Source organism: Nilaparvata lugens, chromosome 3 (assembly GCF_014356525.2).
Source record: "Nilaparvata lugens isolate BPH chromosome 3, ASM1435652v1, whole genome shotgun sequence".
NCBI classification, from domain to species: domain Eukaryota; kingdom Metazoa; phylum Arthropoda; class Insecta; order Hemiptera; family Delphacidae; genus Nilaparvata; species Nilaparvata lugens.
In genome coordinates, this window is record NC_052506.1 from 28,879,126 (window position 1) to 28,905,479 (window position 26,354).

General features: G+C 34.4%; 1 protein-coding gene across 1 annotated transcript in view; it reads right to left on the minus strand.

The window, feature by feature from the left end:
• Window positions 1–26,354, minus strand: part of LOC111055255 (dipeptidase 1) — a 206,463-nt gene that overhangs the window by 114,226 nt on the left and 65,883 nt on the right. The window contains exon 3 of the mRNA XM_039423477.1: window positions 19,861–19,960. Coding sequence (XP_039279411.1) covers window positions 19,861–19,960 — 100 coding nt within the window. The remainder of the gene's footprint in view (window positions 1–19,860; window positions 19,961–26,354) is intronic.

Genomic DNA, 26,354 nt, shown 5'->3' on the forward strand with positions numbered 1-26,354 from the left:
AATTATATTAAATCTCATGCTTTACCGACTGATGCCAAGCAGGAGGCTAATCGTTATTTAAATATAAAGAATAACGTGACACAAAGACATGTCGCCCAACGTGATAGGCCACGGATACGACACAAAGACATGCCGTACCAACGTGGGACTGATGATGAGAGCCAAGCTCATCGAATAATTATTTGAAATTAAGTCAATAACCATATTGAAAATTATAGATAACTTATACGAGTTGTGAGGAAAACTGGCAAAGGGAAATTTGTATTACTTTTTGGGGAAACAATAGCTTTAAATAAAGAGAAATTATATGTTTTAAAGAAAATTTTATATTATTAGTACTGTAGAAAATAGATTTTATAGAGAGAGCTATTATATTTTATGGGCCTAAACTGCTAGTCAGAAATCAATGAATAGTATTATTATATTATAAGAGCTTAAGTAATAAATAGGTTACCTGGCTTGTAATGTCCATAGGCCTATCCTCATTTGTGTCCTTATTAATGCCTTGTTGGCCAAAACTTTCACTTTTTTAACAAACACTTGACACTTAATCCATTTTTAAAATATGAGTCTCTTTTCGTCCACGCAAAGTAAGGTAGCAGACACACTGCAGACGGCGATAGTAGCGGAGATCGACGCTGAGGGGGGCGCGATGGAGTCCAACGCCCAGATCTCTTCAATCACCGCCAAGAATCCTGTGAACAGTAATAAACCGTTAAATGTCTCCCAAGAAGCAATAAGAAGGGTTATAGTAGAGGGGATGATCAAGTCATTTTCTAATAGTTTAGAAAAAACAATGACCATGGTAATGAAGGACTTGAAGGCGGAAATGAAGGAAATGCGGGAATCATTGGAGGATACATCGGTAAGAACGGGTAAGGAAACTGCGGACACAATATCAGCATCTACCGCTGAAAATCAAGAACTAATTACAATCGATTTAACAGCAAAAATAGATACTGTCACTTGTGAGTTAAACGAAAGAATAGATAACCTAACCACACAAATCACTACACCCGTTCAGGATATAACAAATAACATTAAGGCCGATTGCCACCAAGAAATCCACAAACAAATTACCGTTGCCAATCAAAACTTAACAACTACAGTTGACAAAAATATTAACAATATTAAAGAAATACAAAACAAACAGATTAATATGTCCACAAAAATGAACCAACTGCAAGGTAGCATCAATCAAAATACTGAAACCTGTAAAGCTTTAAACGGAACTCTACTAATTCAAAATCCACTCTGACTCAATTAAATCAAGAAATAAACGCAAATAAAATTACACATAATAGTCAATGGCAGATAACACAGGAAAAAATAATAGCATTGGAAAATCATATTCAACAACAACCTCAAGGGATTCAAACAGACAACCTCAACGTACATAGTATATTACAAGGACTAGGAAAATTTGATAACACTGATCGCCATTTGCAACCTCAACCATTCATTGATCAGATAAAATTAGTACAAACTCTTGCACCTACCTCTTGGAATTTTTGGCGTCTCCGTTTGACTAATTTATTGATTGGCGAACCCCTGATGTTCTTTCGGAGTAGAGCCCATGAATTTACATCATTGGATGAGTTTGTCGCTGTCTTCCTGGAACAGTATTGGAGCAGAAGTAAACAGTTGGACGTGCTAGCGGACATCATATCATGCGATTTCAACCCTAACTTAGACGGTGCATGTACCACTTTCGTCACTGCCATACAGTTTAAAAATTCTCAATTGAGCGAGCCCATTAACGAATCGGCATTAGCAAATATTATTTTAAAGAAGCTACCGTATCAAGTTAGAATGGCACTCGCCACACAACCCATTACTGATTGTAAGCAGCTGATTAATCATTTATATGGCATACAGTCTGCAATGGCAATATCAAACCACCGCTCAGACCAGAGATACGCATCAAATCAACATAATTCAAAATTTAATCCGCATAACAGCCAAAATTATGAACCGGTATCATATGATCGCTACCGATCTGCTCCTCAATTTGAACGCCGCTATGAGCACAGGCAAAATGGTAATTGGAATAATGAAAAATTTCAAAATCGCACAACCAACCACTATGCCCAGCAGAGCAATCGTAAGAATCACTATGATGGCCGTGATCGATTAAACTCATATAATAATCACACACAAAACAGTTACAACAGAAATTATAAACCGCCACCTCAACAAGTAAGTACAAATTATACACTAGCACATGCAATAGGTTTGAATCAACAAAAAACCCGGAACCCAACACCCAACGACCCGCCACCAGATATACAGAAAACTATAGCTAATAGACCAGGACTATATGATACCCCCGATATAACAAGCACAAGCTCAAATGAAACAAACCAAGAAAAGCAGGATATTTCAACGTCATACACCACATTCAGAAGTGATTTACCGAAAACATTATTAGAAGAACCGAAAATATTAGAAAAACAGATGTTAATACAAGGCAGCCTACCATCAAAAACCAGCCGCAAGCAACAACCAATTTTAAGTATCCTGTTCCCCACCGAAGAGCAACCCGCCGCCGAAGAGTCACTAATAAATAATATAAAAAGTTACCAGGAGGAGACTGCCACCATGTACCTGCACGTCATACCCTCGCATCAAGAGACCGTCACCATACTACCTGTTTTGACCACCACCATGCATCCACACACAGAGCCTACACCCGCGCATCATCATTCGACCCCACAGCAGACAAAGGAACCCAGGATAGAGGACCAAGAGGACGGACTACCGGATAAGAGAAGCGACCACCGCAAGGCCCGGAGACGGAGGCGCCCGAGGACACCCGACCGGCATCAGGACGAGGAGGACGGACTACAGGACCGAATGAAGAACATGCATCGCAAGGCCCGGAGGCGGAAGAAGCGACGAAGGAGGAACCACGCGCGCGCATACCGGCCGCATGCACGGTTCAAACGCCCGAAGAGGACACCGGACCGACACCGAGGAGGACAGGAGCGGACCGACGGCGTGCATCCGCGGCACATTCGTTTCAAGGAAGATGATCAACGATGTGACCGGAAGAATGAGCTAAGGAAATGTGATAAAAACGGATCGAATGAATGGTACAAAACCGGAGCTGCTTACGAAACTACCATGGATTCATGTTGGATTAAAAATGGAACTAAAAGGACTATTATGGATTCATGCGCGGACAATAAATTGGATTATTTGTGGGAACTAATTAAGAATGGAAAGTGTCTAAGAAGAGTGATGGAAACAAGGAATTATATTAATAAAATGGAAGTACCTGACTATTATATGATAAGAGGTTATACTATTGAAGAGAAAATAAATGTTTTGTTATGGTGTTTAATGTTTGTAATAATGGCTGTGATATTAATAAAAGAGTGTGTTGTAGATATGATGGAAAATATTATATTGTGGTTATTAAAAGAATCTAGTATTGATGAATGGAAAGTTAATATTATAAAAATAGTTATTGTTGTGAGCCTACTAATTTATAATGAACCAAGATCAAGAATATTAGATGAAAATAAGAGGAAAGTTGAATTAAATTTACATGATAATTGGGAAAAGAATGGATTAAAAGAAACTAGTATAAATGAAGCTTGGAATTGTTTAAAAAGATACACCAGATACAAGGGCTTCAAATTTATGATGAAAAAATTATCAATAGGACAGCCTCACAAATCAACAGATAGCCGATAACCTAACTGGCCTACAGCAACATCTACAAGCAGAAAGTCAAAAGATATGGGAAGACCACAACAATTCTACATGAAATATCACAGAATTTGAAATAAATATGATAAGAAATCAAGGAAAACATTATTATCAAACCGATTACTAACCTTCCTTAATAAATTTAATCTTGGCATAGGACCGCGTGGCAACAATCCAGTGTTTTAATTCCTTCCAACCGTTAGAAGCCTGCAATAAGAAAAAGAATAATTTTTAAATGTGTAATTAAATTAGCTACATCCACTAAAAAAGGACACAAGCGGGGATAGTAAAATTAAAATTTGTTAATTACCTTTTTAAGAGAAAAAATTGAGCAGTTAGGTTAATAATTATGAAATTCGACAGCAAATTATGTAGAACCAGTGACCAGCTGGGCAAGGCCACCTGAATCAAATATGTAATGCCTGCAAACATATGATTATGAAAAAGTATGGTAACCCAAAATTGTTATTTATTATTGTTACTTATTATATTTATTAATGTCGGTATATTTATTTATATGTTTTATATTTATTACTTTTAATTATGCCACGTTTGTTACCGGAAAAGAGTTAAAGTGAATACAAGCTACCAAAAAACCAAAGAGCCATTAGCAAAAGAAAAGTATTGTACCTGATGTATAGAAAATTATTTATATTAAGACCTAAGAAATACTATAAGACATAAGCCCAGAAGTTGTGAATCGAAATTATTGTCTAAAAGGAATCATTTGTGAGAATTATGAAATGTGTGTAGTTAGGTTGGCGCCCTGCAAGCGGCGAATTTAAAAATTACTATGTTTTAAGTGTTGTCAGAAGGAGTACGTTTAGAAGTTTATATTTATGATATTTTATGTGTGTTGAGGAGGAGAATTTGTTATTGTATTTGATAAAGGTATAAAGGAGATGCAGCAAATATGTCTGCGAACTGTGATAGAAGTATGAGAGTATAATTTATAAATAAAGTATAGTGTATATCGATGTATTGAAGGGTGGGTTTTCATTAAAAACATTGTGATTCTCAAATATTTTGAATTCAAACCCAGGGGCGCGTGTAACATATTAAATCTGGGCAGATAAAAAGCCCTAACAGAAACCGTAATAGGTCTGAAAATAAAGTAACTGGCTAATATCGCCAAATAGATAATAACTAAGATTAGATAGCATCAGCTTGTTCTGGCTAAATGGTACAAGAACCTAAAAAGGATTTGAAGGAAGTTTATTGCTCATAAATAGATTATTATATAAAATATTTGAAGATTGAGGTTATGTACATGTATTCACGGATCGGTGACCTAGAGATCGATCAAACCGAGGAACGTAGAATCTGACCAAAACCCCTTGGCAGAGCTTTATTGCAATCAGATGGTGTGCAATGTGAAAAAACACCTGTCCACGTGGCTAATTATTAGGTAGCATGGAATTAATATTAATGTATAGAATATTAACTAGCATGTAAAGAGCATAAATAAAAAACCAAATAAAAATAATTTAATGTATTCAGGAAATAAGAGTTACCAGGCGCATGAATACCGAATAAAATTTGCATGCACCAATAGTAAAACGGCAGTTATAGGCGGCAACTGTAGGCCAGTTCAAAAATATTTCTATATATTTATATAAATGTACTAGATTTTGTGTTAAAATTTTGTATAATCTATGTTATCGATATGGCTCGAATGCAAAGAAATTATTAATCATATAATCTAAGCAATATTTTGGCATTTTTGTAAGATCTATTTGAACCTAATGGCGGAGGACTAAGATATTTAAATTTTATGCTAATTTGAAAGTCGGAAAGAGGATCTGTAAAACTTGAAAAAGAAGAACCAGCACTCGCCAGCCAAATGCCACCATAAGAGGACCCCAAATATTTTAGAGCGTAGTACCTTACTAATGATTTTGTAAAAGTTAAAGTTAAAGTAAATTATTAAATTTCTTAAAAGACTTCGTGATGCTATTGTGAAGCAGAAGTCATTTTCATTTTGAATTAAACTTATAATCCCTTGGAGGAGACGATTCCGGCTACCATATTCCCGGACCACATGGAGTTGGATCGACATCGGCGGCTTACAAGAAGATTTTCGACACGTGAGTGATTAAATTTGAATTAGTGATGGGCGCCCTAGTGCTTCGAATTAATCTGATGATCAAAGCTAGCTCGCCGAAAGGGTTTTATTATAAATTAAGAAATTAATAAGAGTAATACTTGCGCAAGTAAAAATTAGTATTAAAGGTATTTATTTGAAAGAAAAATATAGATCAATATTTTAGAAATTTCTATTAAATCAAAGAAGTACAAAATCTAGGCTATTAAAACATATGCATACAATATTTAATTTTTTGCAATACAATTTGCGATAATTTATTATAGTTCTAATTCACTAGATGAATGGCTCTACCTATTCCGTCAGGTGCCGAATCTTGCACCCTGAGATAAAAATATATATTCGATACAAATAAATCTTACATAAATGAGTACTTCGAGAATCTAACTATCCATTTTTATTTTCTCAAGTGTTGATAAACTCCAATAATCAATATTATTAATCAATACTATTCAAAGCAGAGAGGAGAAAAAAAAGTCCGAGAACGGCTTAATATCTCATACACAAAGGTAATTTTATGGTGAGTGTGATTGAGGATCCTACTCAAATTGAAAATACTACTTTACTATGACTTCAAAAATTTGGTCCACCATCTTGGATCCGCCGTATTGAATGCAACTCTGTTTTTTTAAATAGGAAGGTGGTCATGCGATACATGATTTCGATACGAAATCTCAAGAAAAATGGTGAAAACCGCACATCGATATCTCAAACCATTCAGAAGATATTCACATTATTAATCAATACCACTCATCTATTTCATTTCTGATATGCATGATATTCATTAATTATTGGGATATCTTCTGAAAGGTTTGAGATATCTATATGCGGTTTTCACCATTCATTTTTTCTTGAGATTTCGTATCGAAATCATGTATCGCATGACCACCTTCCTATTTAAAAAACAAAGTTGCATTCAATATGGCGGATCCAAGATGGCGGACCAAGTTTTTGTAGTCATAGTAAAGTAGTATTTTCAATTTGAGTAGGATCCCCAATCACACTCACCATAAAATACCTTTGTGTATGAGATATTAAGCCGTTCTCGGACTTTTTTCTCTCCTCTCTGCTTTGAATAGTATTGATTAATAATGTGAATATCTTCTAATTGGTTTAAGATATCGATATGCGGTCTTCGCCATTCTTTTTTTCTCAAAATTTCGTATCGGAATCACGTATCGCATGACCACCTTCCTATTCAAAAAACAAGTTGCATTCAATATGGCGGATCCAAGATGGCGGACCAGATTTTTGAAGTCATAGTAAAGTAGTACTTTCAATTTGAGTAGGATCCCCAATTACACTCACCGTTAAATAACATTTGTGTATGAGATATTAAGCCGTTCTCGGACTTTCCACCCACTCTGTATATAATCATACCACATAAAAACAAGAAATCATCACATCACATCACATCACATCAACGTCTTAAAAATTCTCCATATTAAAGGCAAGATATTCATCATTGGTATAGAAACAGTTTCTTATAAGAAAATCCAATATTTTAAGTTTATAACCACTCACTAGTAAGCCTCTAAATGTAACGGTAACTGATTATAAAACCTAATTATTGCACAAGCCCTAAAACTAATATGACTAGATTTGTACCGACAATATTCGTTTCTAAGGTTCAACCTATTTCTTGTGTTGTACGAATGAACAACGAATAATGATCAGTGAATAAGAGCAAGTTGGTCTTTACAAATAATAAACATTGAAATATAAAAATACACGGTAAACACATAATTCTCAATCTAACAAATAGCGGTTTGCAGTGTGTAAGAGGAGGAACATTAACCATGGTTCTTATTGCTCTCTTTTGTAATATAAAAAGTGAATGGGAATCACTACAACTGGCCCATAATATAGCTCCATACAAAAGATGTAAATGCACATAACTGTAGTAGACATTTACTAAACATTTTTGAGACACTATTTCCTTTAATCTTCTCAACATAAAAACACCTCTTGTTACCTTGGGGATAGTGCAGTCAATATGACACTTCCATTTCATATTATTCTGTATATTGATGCCTAGAAATTTTACAGAATGCCCTGAATTCAACTTATTATAAAACACAGATAAGTTTTGCGTTTTGTTCAAATTAAGAGCAAGTTTATTAGCTTTACACCAATCAGACATCAGTTCTAATTTTTCATTCAATAAGGTTTCTCATCTGTTGAGATCGGTCACGATATTCAGGTACACATCATCTGCATACATATAACAAGTTGTTCTCTCATCCTCAATATTGCCTGGCAGACCATTCATATAGATAATAAACAGTAATGGTCCTAGAATTGAGCCATGGGGCACTCCATTAATAACAGGCTTGTAACCAGACATGTCTTCATTAAAAGTCACTGCCTGAAATCTGTCCATTAAATATGACTGTATAAGTGCTACAGATCTGCAATTAAAACCAAAACTTTCGAGTTTAGAAAGTAGAATATCATGAGAGACAATGTCAAACGCTCTCGACATATCAAATAGTCTTGCATTCACAGAATTTTTACCTTCTATACCATTTAATATTTCCTAAATGAAAGACATAACTGCCGGCAAGATAGCAAGTTATTTTTCTCAATGAAATCAACCATCTGCTGAGCTACTAGAAATTCAAAAACTTTGGTAAAAAACCGTATTCTAGATATTGGCCTATAGCTGCTACATAGGTTGAGGTCACCTTTTTTAAAAATCGGCACTACTTTAGACAGCTTGAGCATATCAGGAAAGGTACTGGAGTCAATACAATGATTAAAGATATGACAAAGAACTTCACAAATATGCTGACTGCTAGCTTTACATAATATGAAGGGATTCGAATGAAAAATATCCAAACAGCTACTATTACTTAGAGTTCAATGGGTGAAACACTTCTCCCACGGCTACATGATGGAATGAGAAAGATGGACCTCTTTTTTCACTTTATACAAATAGTGGGAGACAGTATTCAAGCTATTTGGTATTCCAGCCAGAGCTTCATTTATGCTGTCAACATAATACACATTGACGTTTTCAGAACTCAGGTTTACATTTTTTTGGCATGAAGCAGATTTACTATTCAATGATAGGTTGTATTTAATTATCTTACACATTGTAACGTTATTTTTGTGAATAACGGTTTGCCTGGCTTGGCTGCAGTCGGTAAAGCATGAGTAAAGAATTATACAACTCTGGTTGTGGTTCTTAGAATACAACTTAGACAAAATTCTTATAGGCTCGCTCAGGAGCTCCCGCAATTCTCTGCTCTGGGACAATTTATATAAATCTCTGGAACGTATTATTTCCAAAGATTTGATTATCAATGCTGAATATCGCTGACTAAACCAACTTATTCGGTGAAGAATAAAGTCGGATGGTAATTTTCTTAATATCTCAATACTGATAACTCGATAAATAAATATGAGATTGGTCATGCATGGAAGTGGAGAAATAAATAAAGGATACACCATAAAAAACTTTATACATATATTGTACAAGAAAATATCAACCAACCAATAAATGTAGAAATATATAGAGCAACAAGCAAAGATAATAAAGATAATAACAATATATCAAAAAATAAAATATCAAAGATTAGCTCACTAGTTCTTTAGCACGAAACGTTACCATATGCTTTTAAATCATTAATCGTACGCATTTATTGTATGCAGCTCAGATATCGACTTGCTGCTGCTTGTCGATTTAAAAATCTCACTATATATCTTCTTTCCAAAAATCATAAAAATAATCAATTGATAAATCATAAAATCTCCAATATAATAATATGTATAGATCTCAGTATATTTCTCAATATATATTTCTCAGGGCTAAAGGTTCGGCCTCTGGTGGAATCAGATAAATTAATTTATCCAGTGAACAAGAGCTGCATCTATATCTTATAATTCGCTAATAAAATTAATGATTGAGGTGATGATTCACGTGCTGAATTTTTACAAGACGATGGTGGCGATCCGAATTTCCTGGTCGTCCTGGATTTTTGGTGGCCGAAATCGTCCTCTCCAAGGGAATAAATAAATATCTAATGACTTATGCTTTAATACAGCATCACTAAGTCTTATAAAAAATTAATTAATGAATTTATATTTTAAGTCTTTCAAACGTACAATTTAACAAAAAGGGACTTGTGCTCTATAAAACTTAGTGGCGTTCCATGGCAGTGTCTGGCAGGCAAATGGGCTCTGTCCTACCCTTATTTTCTACAATCATACTTCCGACTTACAAATTTGCATACATCTAAATATTCAGTTACTACGCCATTAAAAAGATCAAATAGTCCATGCCAATCTGCTAAATTATTACCTATATCTTAGGTATTATATTTTATAATTACTCAGACCATATCCGATACATAAACTGAGTAGTGATAATTTATAAATTCTTATCATTTATAAAAATATTTATAGATAAATTTGAATCGGCTCTCTATTGCCGCCCATCGATTACTGTAATTTGATTGGTTCATGCAAATTCACAAATGTATCCATGCGCCTATGCGCATGATAGTATCCTACTTCCTTAATATTCTAAATTATTTTTTTGGTGTATTTGTTCATGCTCATTACAGATAATAAATATTTTTGGAATTTATAAGTTGTTTTTCCCTCTACAACAAGTAGCCATGTGCTTTCCAAATCCTCTAGTTGAATACTATTTGTTTACAACAAATTTTTGCCAAGGTGTCTGGCTAGATTTCACATTATACGGCTTGATCGATTATTAGGTTGCCGATCAGTAGGTATTATAGCCTAACCTCAAATTTCCAATACTTTATATGATATAATAAATAGCAAATAAAATTCTTTCCTATCCTTCCGGCTGTTCTAATTTTAGCCATGGTACCCGTTATTATCTAATCTTTCACTTGTTGCTATCGCACTTAGCGATAATAGAGCAGCTGTTTGCTCCAGACCTATAAAATTCTTTCAATTAGCGATTTTGCTTGCTTATCGAATTTTAATACGTTACAACATTATTTTGGGTTTATAACATGCATTATTGACTAGATTATTATGGAATTTTAATTTTGCTTGTTTCACTTTCTTATTGTACTTTCTCTCTGTATGATTCATTAGTATATTTTAATGTTATTATCTTTAAAACAGTTTGAAATATCGATGTGCGGCTTTCACCATTGATTTTCTCTAGAAATTTGACTGGATGATGAATCACAACAAATTTTTTCTTATGCACTTTCAATGTTATATTGTTATATCCTGAAAAAGAACGGAGTAAGTAAATTTAGTTGTTAATCGAAATTGATCTGTAAAAAGGATCGAAGAATTTGTGTTCAAACTTTGAAGCTGATTGGTCAAATCTTTCAAAAGTTATTTTATAATATAAGGACAAAAATACAAATATACAAAAAAAAACAGATCCACAGACTATCAACGACTCTAGCTCGAGTCAAAAGTAAGAACTCGCAATGCTCGTTCAATAATTATGAATGTTGGTAATCCATTACTGTGACCATTAACAAACAGAATATATCTATCAAAATTCTCGACTTTCAGAGAATGAAGCAAATTAATACGAACTCAATTTTTTCATTTTCATGAATGTCCATATGCATTGAACTAGCACGTGACGAAGAATGGATCTCAAGTTTTATGTGGTTCCCTAACCTCTGGTATTGTTTTGTTAACATACATTTGATTTCTGTGGGGATTTGTTATATCCTAATCAAGATTTCAATTTAGTAGCTCTTCAGCTCAAACACTTGATACACTGTAGTACAGGGCACTTCAAGGACGTGGATGTGAATAATTTGTGCATCTCCAACAATCACTATAGCTACTAGGTTCGTGCACTGAAGTAGTTCACTTTTAAAGCTACTCCAAGTGGGTCGAATTCTATGTAACTCGGACTGCTCTCAGTCACGTGAAGACATGTTGACGACATGAAAAGACTTACTGCAGTAAGCAGCTAGGCACATTCCGTCTGTCATCAATGTTTTGCCGACGATACCAACATTCCTGCTGGAGATTTTTCCAAATTAAGGTTAAATATGATTCATGTCACTTGATGTAATTTTTTTTCAAATACGACATGAATTTCTAGCTTGACATTAAAGATCTTAATATATCTTAATCTCGCTTCAGTTTATCGTATGTATGAAAATTATTAGTTTTTGTTAGTATGGAAATGATAAATAATCTAGGTAATCAAGACGATGTCACTTTTTAATATTATTGAATCAAGTAATAAATCTATGTTTCTTCAAAATGAAGTTAGTGCCTGATGCTAGTAAACGAAGAATATTGTTTGTTTGAGGTATATTTTTTCTCAAACACAGACATTATAATACAAGGACCGGCATATTAATCTGACGATTTTGTAGTAATTGTCATGTTTTAACCACTGTCATTGAAAAGGCGGGAATGTTGTAAATCGACTATTCTTGCCATTTCAGTAGCCAGTATGTCGTGGTCAAGTGAACATCAAGCGATTGTGACTGAAGCTTATTTTAAAAATAATGACTCTGTTATTTTAACACAGCGTTTATGTCGCAGACATTTCAATAATTTAAATCGACACGCGCCTGTTTGCAGTGGGAATACGATATTGTTGTGGGTAGAGAATTTCAGGAACACGTTGTCTGCTTTAAAACGAATCCAACAGGACGAAATCGATCCGTGAGAACGCCTGAAAAAGGCATGAGTAGCTGTTACATGGTATCCACGACGTTCAGCAGCGAAACATGCTGTTGTACTTGCCATTTCTTATCAAGTGTAAGACGAATTCTTCATTCCGACCTAAGATTCTATCCGTATAAGATGATGTTAGTGCAACAACTTAATGCAAACTATTGGGCACATTGCAAAGCCGCTTGCGAGTTCATTCTCGAAAATATCCACCAGGATTCCGTTATTCTTTTAAGTGACGAGGAACATTTACATTTTTCGGCATTTGTGAATAAACAAGATTACCGTTATTGAGAAGCCAATAATCCACAAAGCTAAAGGAAGTCATTCAACGAGAAATTGAAGCAATTCCACAAGTGATGATTGAGCGAGCAATGGCAAATTTTAGAATAAGGTTGAGTGAGTGTGTGAAATCATTTAATCATTAAATCATTTTATACTTGGATGACCTAATCTACAAATGAAAAACTTTGTGAGTAATCTATGTGATTTACTATAAATAGCGAAATTTGATCTTTAATTTGATATATTATATGATTCAATTGTGCGAAACACCCTTTAGTTATTACCCCTTAAAAATCGTCAGGTTCTTATGTCGGGCTCTGTATTACAAATTTATGAAATTAAGATTTAATTTGAAAAATGTAGTAAATTACTTTTACTACGAAATAGAATAAGTGGTTATTAGAACCTCAAATTCTAATTATTATTGCACCATATACAATAATTGTATGTTTGTATGACTCATTTTGAAAATGTTCTAGTGAAAGCTCCTTCCTGGAAACACTACTCGAGCCAAATTCCATGCTTCTAATTCCAGTTCTAGAAGTGAAGTTGACTTAACCATCTCTACTTTTTGCATTAAAGTTAGGTTTTTAGCCGGGATTCACTTTTTTACATGGATTATGATTCAGAGATGCATCTTTAAAACTAGTAGAAACAAATGGAACGATGCGGGTACTCTGGCAGATCATTAAACTTGGGCTTTGCCGTAAATCTCAAACAGTCTTAAGGGGGATAACGACTTATGTTGTTAGACTTACGAACAGTTCATGACTTACTTCCCCATGGGAGGCAATGGGCAGAACCCTCAGACTATATTTCCTCGGCGGAGTAATTGGTTTGGACTGTCCTGGTAGAATTTCTATAGATCTACCGTATACGTACTTTAACAGTAGACTACCATGGGCTCGAATTACTTTTGTTATCAGAGTTCCTTGAACAGTATAAAAGTATAGTATCTTGGAAAAAGCATTAGTATTGGATAGTGCCATATTTTGAATCGTATGCAATTCGAATAATGTATTCTATCATAAAAAAGTTTTGACATCTCCAAAGTCGTGAGAACTCAGTAAGGTAAATGAGAAGTATGCAATTAAAAGAACAGGCTGTGAGACTCAACATAGTTTAGTGCTACCGCAGAGAAAACACAGGGTAATTATTCTTATTATTTATTCATATCTAAATATTCATTCAGGTTATTCTTCTTTTTTCTATGGTGCTACCCAACACTTGAAAAAAATACAATATTATTTAGCAGGATTTTTTAAAAATGCGGAAGCGAGTGAACAATATATATCATAATACAGTATTTTATTAAGTACGTAATCTTGTATCAGACCTTGCAATCAATACCTGAAAAATATTGCTGGACTCTCATGGTGAGATGTGTTCCATAACGTTCTATGTAGGTTTCATAAAGACACATAGGACACATGGTTATTAAATTAATACTGAGAACTACCTTCAACGACCGACACCTGATCTGTTGGTGTGACCTGATGTGCCATAGTGTTGAACGTAGTATTTTGCTGATAATAGTGTTCTGGGATTGAGAGTTTGGGTAATGAGAGGTAAGTTAAGAGATGAGTGAACCAAGAATTTTCAGTGAGTTCCGAACCATTTTTCTTGACCTCAATGTGTTATTGGGTTATTGGAGTGATTGCTCGGTCTATCGGTGTACTCTAGAACTTGTTTGTGTCTTATAAATTTACAGCAACACAAAACCTTTTAAAAGGTGTGATCTTTGTGTTTCTGGAATCTATTCTCCACGAACATCAACTAAATCAATAATTCGAATTATTGATACATATTGTAAGGGTTGTCCTGAATTTTCAAAGGGTCTTCCAAAAAATCCCATTCAATGCTTCTTTATCGATGAATTTATTCTGTGAATTCATTGTATGACGATTTGATTCGTGGCCGGCTTTCCGATTGCCTTAGGGACATGATCTGAAAAGTATTTTCATATTCAAATCTAAGCAAACGAGGTCGTAAATGTGAGGGTTTCAATCAAGAAGAGTATGAATGAGAGAGAATTACCGTTGATGAGTAACCCACCACTCGTCTAAAGAGGAAACTGCATTTTCATACGTTATCAAAAAAGCACCATCTCTCGTTTCGTGCTCTTCAATTTATTCTCTGTGTAATCTAACTTCAACAAGCACTTGTGGAGAGCCTGTGGGATTTATATAGTGGGATCTCTTGGTCCAAGCGACGTCCAAATAGCAGCATGATTCACTTTCTTTTATTTTTCGTCACGTTGTCGTCTGTTCTCAGTTCAGAGTGAGTGAGTGAGTGGGTAGGGGTAAACAATGTGCTGGAAAGTATCATGACCTGCGACGGGCCAGCGGCTTTGCAAGGTGCAATAGAAGTGCCTGCCTGCTCTCAAAGTTATAAATTTTCGTTTTACTCAATTCTAGTAGCCCGGCTGGGGCGCAGTGCAGCGGATAAAGAATTCAGCGTTTATAAAAAGCGTCCTCTTTTTCAGCTCAGCTTTGCAAAGCTGGTAGACGTCTGTGGTGATTAACTGGCTTTACAACCACCAGCTAATGTAACGCAATTTGAATTGCAAACACGGCCAGAGCGTCGGATAAAGGGCACGAGAATAAATCGTACATTAATAATCTTCACCTAGCATTAAACTCAATTAACATTATTAAGAGAGAATATTCCTAGAGTTTTGTAGTAAAAAGCTTGTGGCTACGTTCATGTGAAACGGCTTTTTCCGATAGATTAACAATTTTACTTGAAACCAACACTAACTAAAAAACCTAGTGATGTATTCACTCTGTACCAGGGATGAATAATTCTACTAGACTTTTCATTTTTTCTTCTGGATTGATAATAAATGGAGTTTCTCTTGCCCAGATTGAAATATAAAGTAAAAAGGGAATTATATATTAAAACATCAATCTTATTGGTTCAAAACTTTTACATATTACATTCAGCTCTGGAACTATATATCAATCTTATCTGAATTATTCAGAATCTTTCAACTATTCTATCCTCTTTTCACATTTATAAAGTCGTGAGAACTCAGTAAGGTAAATGAGAAGTATGCAATTAAAAGAACAGGCTGTAAGACTCAACATAGTTTAGTGCTACCGCAGAGAAAACACAGGGTAATTATTCTTATTATTTATTCATATCTAAATATTCATTCAGGTTATTCTTCTTTTTTCTATGGTGCTACCCAACACTTGAAAAAAATACAATATTATTTAGCAGGATTTTTTAAAAATGCGGAAGCGAGTGAACAATATATATCATAATACAGTATTTTATTAAGTACGTAATCTTGTATCAGACCTTGCAATCAATACCTGAAAAATATTGCTGGACTCTCATGGTGAGATGTGTTCCATAACGTTCTATGTAGGTTTCATAAAGACACATAGGACACATGGTTATTAAATTAATACTGAGAACTACCTTCAACGACCGACACCTGATGTGTTGGTGTGACCTGATGTGCCATAGTGTTGAACGTAGTATTTTGCTGATAATAGTGTTCTGGGATTGAGAGTTTGGGTAATGAGAGGTAAGTTAAGAGATGAGTGAACCAAGAATTTTCAGTGAGTTCCGAACCATTTTTCTTGACCTCAATGTGTTATTGGGTTATTGGAGTGATTGCTCGGTCTATCGGTGTACTCTAGAACTTGTTTGTGTCTTATAAATTTACAGCAACACAAAACCTTTTAAAAGGTGTGATCTTTGTGTTTCTGGAATCTATTCTCCACGAACATCAACTAAATCAATAATTCGAATTATTGATACATATTGTAAGGGTTGTCCTGAATTTTCAAAGCGTCTTCCAAAAATCCCATTCAATGCTTCTTTATCGATGAATTTATTCTGTGAATTCATTGTATGACGATTTGATTCGTGGCCGGCTTTCCGATTGCCTTAGGGACATGATCTGAAAAGTATTTTCATATTCAATCCAAGCAAACGAGGTCGTAAATGTGAGGGTTTCAATCAAGAAGAGTATGAATGAGAGAGAATTACCGTTGATGAGTAACCCACCACTCGTCTAAAGAGGAAACTGCATTTTCATACGTTATCAAAAAAGCACCATCTCTCGTTTGGTGCTCTTCAATTTATTCTCTGTGTAATCTAACTTCAACAAGCACTTGTGGAGAGCCTGTGGATTTATACAGATCTCTTGGTCCAAGCGACGTCCAAATAGCAGCATGATTCACTTTCTTTTATTTTTCGTCACGTTGTCGTCTGTTCTCAGTTCAGAGTGAGTGAGTGGGTAGGGGTAAACAATGTGCTGGAAAGTATCATGACCTGCGACGGGCCAGCGGCTTTGCAAGGTGCAATAGAAGTGCCTGCCTGCTCTCAAAGTTATAAATTTTCGTTTTACTCAATTCTAGTAGCCCGGCTGGGGCGCAGTGCAGCGGATAAAGAATTCAGCGTTTATAAAAAGCGTCCTCTTTTTCAGCTCAGCTTTGCAAAGCTGGTAGACGTCTGTGGTGATTAACTGGCTTTACAACCACCAGCTAATGTAACGCAATTTGAATTGCAAACACGGCCAGAGCGTCGGATAAAGGGCACGAGAATAAATCGTACATTAATAATCTTCACCTAGCATTAAACTCAATTAACATTATTAAGAGAGAATATTCCTAGAGTTTTGTAGTAAGAAGCTTGCGGCTACGTTCATGTGAAACGGCTTTTTCCGATAGATTAACAATTTTACTTCAAACCAACACTAACTAAAAAACCTAGTGATGTATTCACTCTGTACCAGGGATGAATAATTCTACTAGACTTTTCCTTTTTTTCTTCTGGATTGATAATAAATGGAGTTTCTCTTGCACAGATTGAAATATAAAGTAAAAAGGGAATTATCATATTAAAATATCAATCTTATTGGTTCAAAACTTTTACATATTACATTCAGCTCTGGAACTATATATCAATCTTATCTGAATTATTCAGAATCTTTCAACTATTCTATCCTCTTTTCACATTTATTAAAAAAAAAATTAAAAGGAGAAAATAATAGAAAATCAAGGTTCACCATCATGGTGTGATGAAGCGCGAATTGCGTACTCAATCGAATTTGTTGGTCACTAATTTTCTAATATTCTACAATATAGAAATCTAGAAGCCAGATTGCATTTTCTTTGGACTCCACTCAATGTTGATTTACTCACCAAGTTCATATTTACACAGTTTCAATTGGGTTGAGTTGTACTTATATTTAAATTCATTTGTGTGGATCGCTGTCGATATTATGATTTTTTAAATTCCTATTCCTACTTCGAAAATGTGAGTTGAACATTGCATTTATTGCATCATGACAGGGTCTGAAATCATAACGCTCTACTACACTACGTATGCATTACGCTGATGTGAAACCCATGTGACATCGATTGAAATTTAGTGACGTTTAAAGTCAGTGAAATATATAATTCAATTATTTCAATATGATTACTCGATTGATGAGAATATTTCTGTAGAGGGGGATCACTCAAGAGGAAAGGAATCAAGAGAAAGTTCAAGATACATGATGATAGCTCTTCATAGAGAATCAATGACAGGTTAATTTGTCAGTGCTTGAGAGCTATAGTACTTCTCATTTGCATTGAGGATGGCACTTCCTCAAACCGGCACACATGATTCATGTGAGCACCGCTCATAGATGCAAATGAGGGGAATGAGGAATGTCAATGTTGTTGATGATTGCCGGGAATATGGAGAGTAGAGTGCTGGAATCCAATTATCGTTGGCTCTTGGTCAAAATGCCACTTCTCTTTCTAGTGTCCGAATGAAATTTCTGCGCTTCCACGGTGTACAACTTGCAACTTTAATAAACTTTTGTAAATTTTTAAAATTCTCTGTTGATGTGCATCATGCTCTCTGGAAAACAAAAACAGTACAAGCTCCCATACTAGTACTTCAACTGCAAATCCTCAGCTGTTGCATGAAAAACTTGAAATAGTTTGCTCCACAGCGGGGAATTCAGCAGAGATGGAGTGTCAGCCTTCAACTTATTTTGAAATAAAAAAAGTATGTTCTAACTCTTCAGGATTTTTCGAATAGATTTTACAGAAATATACAGCTATATCCTTCTGAATGAATATCACCTCATGTCGTATGTTTTTCTCAAGAATGTAGGATTTTGAGTGAATACCATAAATGGAGGACAAAAATGTGAATTATTTATGTTCCCTTGAAAGATTCACACTTATGATAAAATGCCACCATTCCAGTCCTACTATTCGAAGAAATATCCGACTTTCTGGCATTGGGCATGGATAGGTATCATAACAAGCAGCATAGAAAGTGTTTCAGTTTGGAGTAGTCAATCTACTGCCTAGGGACAATTCTGTTCATCCCATATCAATTCTTTTGAACTATCTCATCTAAAATAATGTGCATTTTGTTTTCAAGAGAACAAAATTATACCAGTAGTAGAGATTTTCTTTATTTCAAAACAAAAAATGATTTCAATGGTTCGAAAACATCAAATGAAATATATTGGAGTTATTGAGATATGTGAATAAGTTCTTCTACATACTCTTTCTATTGACAAAGAAACAATTTTTCTCGTTTAACATGTGTATACTCTTCTCTCCTCATGAGGAACCTCTATCATGAGAAAGGACATTTCTGTCCTTGGAATGAAACCTAGTTATGCATAGAAAAATAAAATCTTCTATTATTCCGATCCAACAGCATATCTGAATAATCATTCCACTGAAGTTTGAATTGGAATGAGATATAGAGGCGTTAGGATGAATAAATGGGATCGGATTCTGATGAAGAATAGTATTATCTTCACGCGAAACCTTTATCTAGTGAACAACCAGTAATATTGAATAATATATAGAGTATTCATTGGATGTAAAATACAGAAATACGTCCATTTTACACTACGCACGAGTAAACTAGGATGGTAAGATACTGGGAGAGGATAGGCCTTTAGTGAAATAGCTGATGGGATAAATAGATTCATTCCAGTTTCAGGACTGAGTAATACAAATGCTATCATATTCTGTTTGTGTATTTGAATATAATGGAGGCTGGTGAATCATCAATATCGAGCTTTAAGTAAAGTTTGAGCTGTAAACTGAATTAATGCAGTAGTAAATTACCCGTGAGTTTGCCAGATGTCGTCGTGCTTGAAGTTGCTGAAGACGCAGGGTAGAAAGTCATCTCTTCCTTTGGTAGAGGTGGAAATTGTCCACTCTCATCCTGGAAACCCAAATGAGAACAATTATTGATAATCAGAAAGAAATATATGGAATCGTGCAGTTGTGTACCGATTTGTCAGTCCTGCAAAGGCTAATTGATGAAAAAGAATCTCTCATCAGTACTGATGAGGATCAATTGATAGAAAATGAAGTAGCTGAAATGATAATGATTGCATCACCATGAAGTATAATTCATGAATTATTCATTGAGTCCTAGTCATTGATATAAATTTTCTATGAAACTGGCGATGGGGCTCTCCTCTTAATGAGAAATACCTTCTGAATTTTAATAGACTACTAATGACATGTAATCGTTATGCTAGATAAGGTCTCTCATTACATGGATTGCAGTAAAATATATACATAGTTATATAGGCACATGTCGTCTCTTTTAATATTTTGGAAGGTTTCCTTTCACCAATATAATAAGATAGTTATTGTGTACCAGTCCAGAGTTGGGCATTAAAAACCAATGAAAAATACAATGAATCGAAAAAAGGGATATGAAGTTTAATGTATTTTTGTATTAGGCTACAGCTATTACATTCTATAATTGGGATTTCTTCTAGACATTTAAACTGATAAATTATTGTTTCCAGTTTTGAGAAAACCTAGCAAAAGGTCAAAGTAGCATACAGAGCGCAAGGTCTACTGTTCACAAAACTACTAGTAATAATTATCTCATACAAGTCGATTAATATCATAGATATATAAAAAATGTCAACATCTCAAAAATGCAAATTTATGGATTTGTTGGAAAATGTACATTGATGCCTAGGTGCCTGGGTGAGAAAATCATAAACTGAAATTGAATGAAGGTGAGAGTCATAATATTGTGGGTCATAGCTGATTGCAGGTAAGTTTCATAGGTTTCACAGAAATGAAAATCAGCTGTTATAATCATTGCGTCAAACAGCCGTCGGTAGATCAGTTTTTACTTTCCTTGCCCTATTACCATTGGTAAGGAAAGTATTGCTTTCCAAAAAAATTAAGGTACCTCAATTTCTAAATTCCTATACGTTTCAAGGTCCCCTGAGTCCAAGAAAGTGTTTTTGGTATTGGAATGTATGTGTGTGTGTGTGTGTGTGTGTGTGTGTGTGTGTGTGTGTGTGTGTGTGTGTGTGTGTGTGTGTGTGTGTGTGTGTGTGTGTGTGTGTGTGTGTGTGTGTGTGTGTGTATGTGTGTCTGTGTACACGATATCTCATCTCCCAATTAACGGAATGACTTGAAATTTTGAACTTGAGGTCTTTAAATTATAAGGATCCAACACGAACAATTTCTATCAAATGCAATTCAAGATGGCGGCTAAAATGGCGAAAATGTTGTCAAAAACGAGGTTTTTCGCGATTTTCTCGAAAACGGCTCCAACGATTTTGATCAAATTTATAACTTAAATAGTCATTGATAAGTTCTATCAACTGTCACAAGTACCATATCTGTAAAGATTTCAGGAGCTCCGCCCCATCTATGCAAAGTTTGATTTTAGATTCCCAATTATTAGGCTTCAGATATAATTTGAACAAAATTTCAAGTGGAAAAGATTGAGCATGAAAATCTCTACAATTAATGTTCAATAAAAATTTCCCCTAAAATTGAAAATAAGCTTAAAATTCGAGAAAATGTGATTATTCAATAGATTGTGAACGTGATTCTATTAAATCATTCACTATGAAGAGATAGCAGACCTCGTGTGTCTCCAATTGTCCTGTCACCAGCTGGGTCAGATCTTTGAATAGTAGACTTGAGATGCGCGTGAACACTAGCGTCAGGTGATAAATTTCCATAACGTCAAGGAAATAGTAAGAGTGCGCCACACCAGATTTTTTGATATCTCCACTTTGATGATAACGCATTCCTATATATTAAAACTATTCTATTCATATGACTTGGCATCGGCAGAGAGATCCTTTTGGATGTTCTGCCTTGCCGTATTACCCAATGTCATTTCCTATTTACACTCAAGTTTATAAATAGGTTATTATTGGGCTCTTCATGTTTTCTGACTAAAAATTTACATTTTCACTTCCTGAGTTTCTATTTTATAAAGTTCAAAATTAAGAAAACTTATTTTTAAACACAATTCACATTTAAAAAGCAAACGAATTCGAAACTTTGATAATAGTATTGAAGCTTAAAATTAAACATTAAAAATGTGCATTCCTATACCTAGATTGTTAGGAAATTTTTTATTATTCTGATTCAATTTACACCAGAAAATGTTCTTCAAGACTCATGAAAAACTTTTCATAATACAATCATAATGTAAAATATTTATTCTATGTTTGGTTTTGAAGCATCTAAATTTGAAAATCTACTTTGTGAAAATGATTAAGTACTGAAAATATTTTGAAGTGAACAACTGCAAGTCTCAACCTGTTTCGGATTATGTGTAACTATCTAAATTTATGAATTTGGGAGGGGAATAGCACAAGGTTACCTTATTTTTTCTCTCTCTTCCATTTTTATGATGTTCTTACTGTATGAATCAATAAAGATGTAATGTAAGGGACTCGCAGCACTTTCTCATATCTCTGAATACTGTTTGTAAGGCAAAATATTGGATAGTCTTCCAGTTTTTACGAAAATTCAAGATCTTCAACAGAGTTTTCTGACATTCAACGTGGAAAAGTATGTAGGAAATCTATATTGATTATAAAACAGAACACTTTTTCATTGTACAATCTATAAAGTGTTCTCTGAAAACGTTGGTAAGAAATACAATGTGCTGAAAGAAAGGTTTGTTCATCACCACTTACCAGCAAAACTCTATATGCAAAAATCAATCCTCATACTTCTACATTTTTGCAGAATGTATTTCATTTTTGACTGACCTGGCACAAACATAGGATACTCATATCATTGTACAGTATTGAATCATATATTGTGTTATATCCCTATAAAATCAAATAGAATATAATATCTACACAGACAATACAGTCTCCAATGAAAACCCATTCAGTACACGACTGGCTTATCGAAATAAATAACAGCGTGGCACTGTCATTACGCTACTGATAACGCAATCTATACCTTCGATTCAGATTGGGAACTATATTATTTATATGGTATCATTATTATTCGTATCATCATCACTGCAGTGTGACTGGAGTGTGATTTATAGTTTGAAACGTTTTAGAACTACCATTCAGTTGTATGCCCTTCAATCTCGACATCTCGACTGTCCATTTTCATCGAGTATTGGCGGAGAGTAGAGAATGTGGGCTTGCGTTAAATGATGTTGACACAAACTGGAAAATATATTCCCAGTTGTGATATTCATGGGGAACATGTATGAAAACCTTAAATAATATCATTCATCGATTGATCGCTAAAGATGATTTCACATTAGATGAAATCATTCAAAACCAGAGTTCATTGAGCTCAAAAGAACCTATGATTTTTTTCAAGTGCCGATTGTTACTTCTAGTAAATCTTGAATAGCTAAGAAAAGTCCCTTCAACGTCAGTTGAAACGGATTTGAGAAGATATCAGTTGTTGTATTCTGCAATTAGTGGGAAGAGCAATATTGAATAGTTATCTTCCACTGACATAAATGCACAGTAACTACAGTCATTGCAAGTCTTGTTTTCTATTGGCTGACCGCTTCAGTGGCCATTGTGGTTCCCGACTTCAATCTTTTATGCTTTTCAATCCCTATGCTATAGCATTGGAGCAAGATTTATTTCATTCATAAATCGAAGTTCTCTGGCAATTTTCCCACTCAATTCAGTATTGCAATGATGATTATAATGGATGCTTATAATAATCCAGACTCCTCGAAAACACTAATTTTTCATGAAAGTAACTTTACATTTTAGTAGTACTATTACATCCGCAGGAATGAAAAAAGATTTAAATAATCATCAAATATGGAATTAAAGTATCTCAGCCAAACAAACCCGAAAACCAAAGTGAAAATACTGCAAAAAAATCTGCCAGCGACGAGATTTGAACACAAATTGAGTAGCTAACCGACAATAAATTAGTGTAATATTGTTTATTTATCTACATTTTAATTTGAAAATAAAAAAAACAAGTTAATCAGTTTTAGAGGCTTAATGTCACTGAGTGTTTCAATAAATAAATATCAAGACACTAATTTTTAGCTCCCAAATAAATTAGAGGTGTCAGGTGGAAACCATTAATGTGGCTGATTCTGTGATTATAAAAGTCTCTGTACAAGAATCAAGACTGATTATTTCAAGGTCAGTACTGTATAAATTCACGTAAAAGTTTCAGGATTGGTTTATGTAATCATCAATGATCGTTTATCACGACAAAGAAAGCACATTAATTAGCATACTATAAAATAATGTACGCATGGCATATAAAGCTGCGAGCTCCTTCTCTATAAATAGTCAAAGACTATCATACAATGTAATTGAAGATCTCTTCTTGTCCTTATTTCATTCAAGGTTCAGGCTCTTGCCCGAATCACAACAGTATAGATTAAATCCATTACATTTTACTGTAAATCTAAAATGAAATTGAAAGACGGATCGGAATTATGCATAAAACTAATAATAATAGGACTGCTAAAGAAAAACAATTTGGAGTAATTGAAGATTATCACTAGAAGTCAAAGATTCTTATTGATAAAATTCAATGGTGTTGTGTTTGAGAATCAATCACATTGCGTGAGTGTTTGTGATGGTATGCTCCAATGATTTGAATCAGGGCATCTCACCATACAACAGGAAATTGCTCTGATTCTATCAGAAGGGTTCATCAATGAGATTCGATTCAAACACAACAAACCAAACCACAATGATGATATGCTTTCGCTAATGTTAAAAATACTATTATTTTATCAGCAACATTTCAATTTACAGGATGTAAATGCTGAAGTATCAATCAGAAGTGACTCACATGAATTTGTTGAATAATACGAATTAAAACCATGCCTGTCCGGCACTGGTAGGGAATACCTCAATATTGATTCATAAAACTGAAAGTAATTTCATTTTTACTATCTCGTTATTTAGCTGAAAGTAGCATTTCGATTCTGTTGATTAGTGGATTTGAGTTGTTGATTTATTCATTCATACATCCAAATAACTATGAAGTTATCTCTAGAAGCAATGCTTTTTCAGATATTTTTCTCTGGCATCGAGATATGCCATAAAGACATCAGACTCATAAATGCCTTTACCTGGTCACACCGGTGAGAGATAAATTTGTTTTTCTACTCTAACATCCAGAGAGATTAATATCCATGTTACTTTAAAATTGTCAACTGCTTCCCTTTCAACTTTATGTTGATCCTGCGATTATGATCCATTTTAATATCATAGAGGTTCTGAGAATATCTCAGGTCCTCATCTGTTCTTGAAAAGGTTTAGGTTGAATTATTTTTTCAACGTCCATACTTATTCTAAGAGTTATTGTCGAAGCTAATAAAGAGCTCCAAAGCAAATTTTCAACTTTGTAATTAATTACACAACTTTAGGAACTCTCTCAACAGCAACTTTCTCCATTCAGAAGCGGGTAATTGGATTCTGGTGTAAAAAATTCAAAAGTTGGTGATATACTTTGCCTATTTTGCTCTAATGCACAAGAATGCTTGTTATAAGCTTTTGAAGCTCTGTAGTGTTTGAAGATTGTGAAGATTAAATAAATAATTGGTAAAATATTGAATGTGGAGGATAAATAAAAAACTGTTGAATACCATGCAAGACTGCATTAGTTACCGTACCAAAATCTCTTGATCAATAAACATATTAGGCTATTGAGAAGGATACATTGGTAAAAAGAACCTCCTGTTCGTGCTGTAGCCTACCTCATATATTTTTTAATAAATTATTAATAATATCGGGGCACCAAGCTTCGCTCGTTATTTTTATTTATTGATAAACAGAACACTCTAAATTCTCTGAAATGATCGTGTTTATATTTCACAGCTGGCTATACGTCAGCTTATGAATTTCGGGGATGCGATATTTTTATTTTCCACAGAATCACTCGCTCACTTTTCACCATCCACAGACGACGAAAGTCTCAGCTGTTTCAGCCAAGGATGAATTATCCTTTTAATGTCGTTCAGTGAGTTTTCCCAAGGAGGAGAGCTAGTGCAATCGATTTTTTTTATCATAAACCTACTATGTTCCAAATTTCGTGAAAATCGTTAGAGCCGTTTTCGAGATCCGTTGAACATACATAACCAGATAACCAGATATAAAAATATAAACAGAAATTGCTCGCTTAATATAATAAGATAGGATAAAAACAAGAAAATATGTACCATATCCTTTATTATAACATTAGTACGGTCTCGTACCGTTGCTTAATCGACAAGTTGACAGAGTCTCTACAATCTGTTTTTTTCAAATACTTGAATTACTTGAATAATTGAAACATTTTGGAATCATTTCCTGAAACTGAAATATTTTCATAAG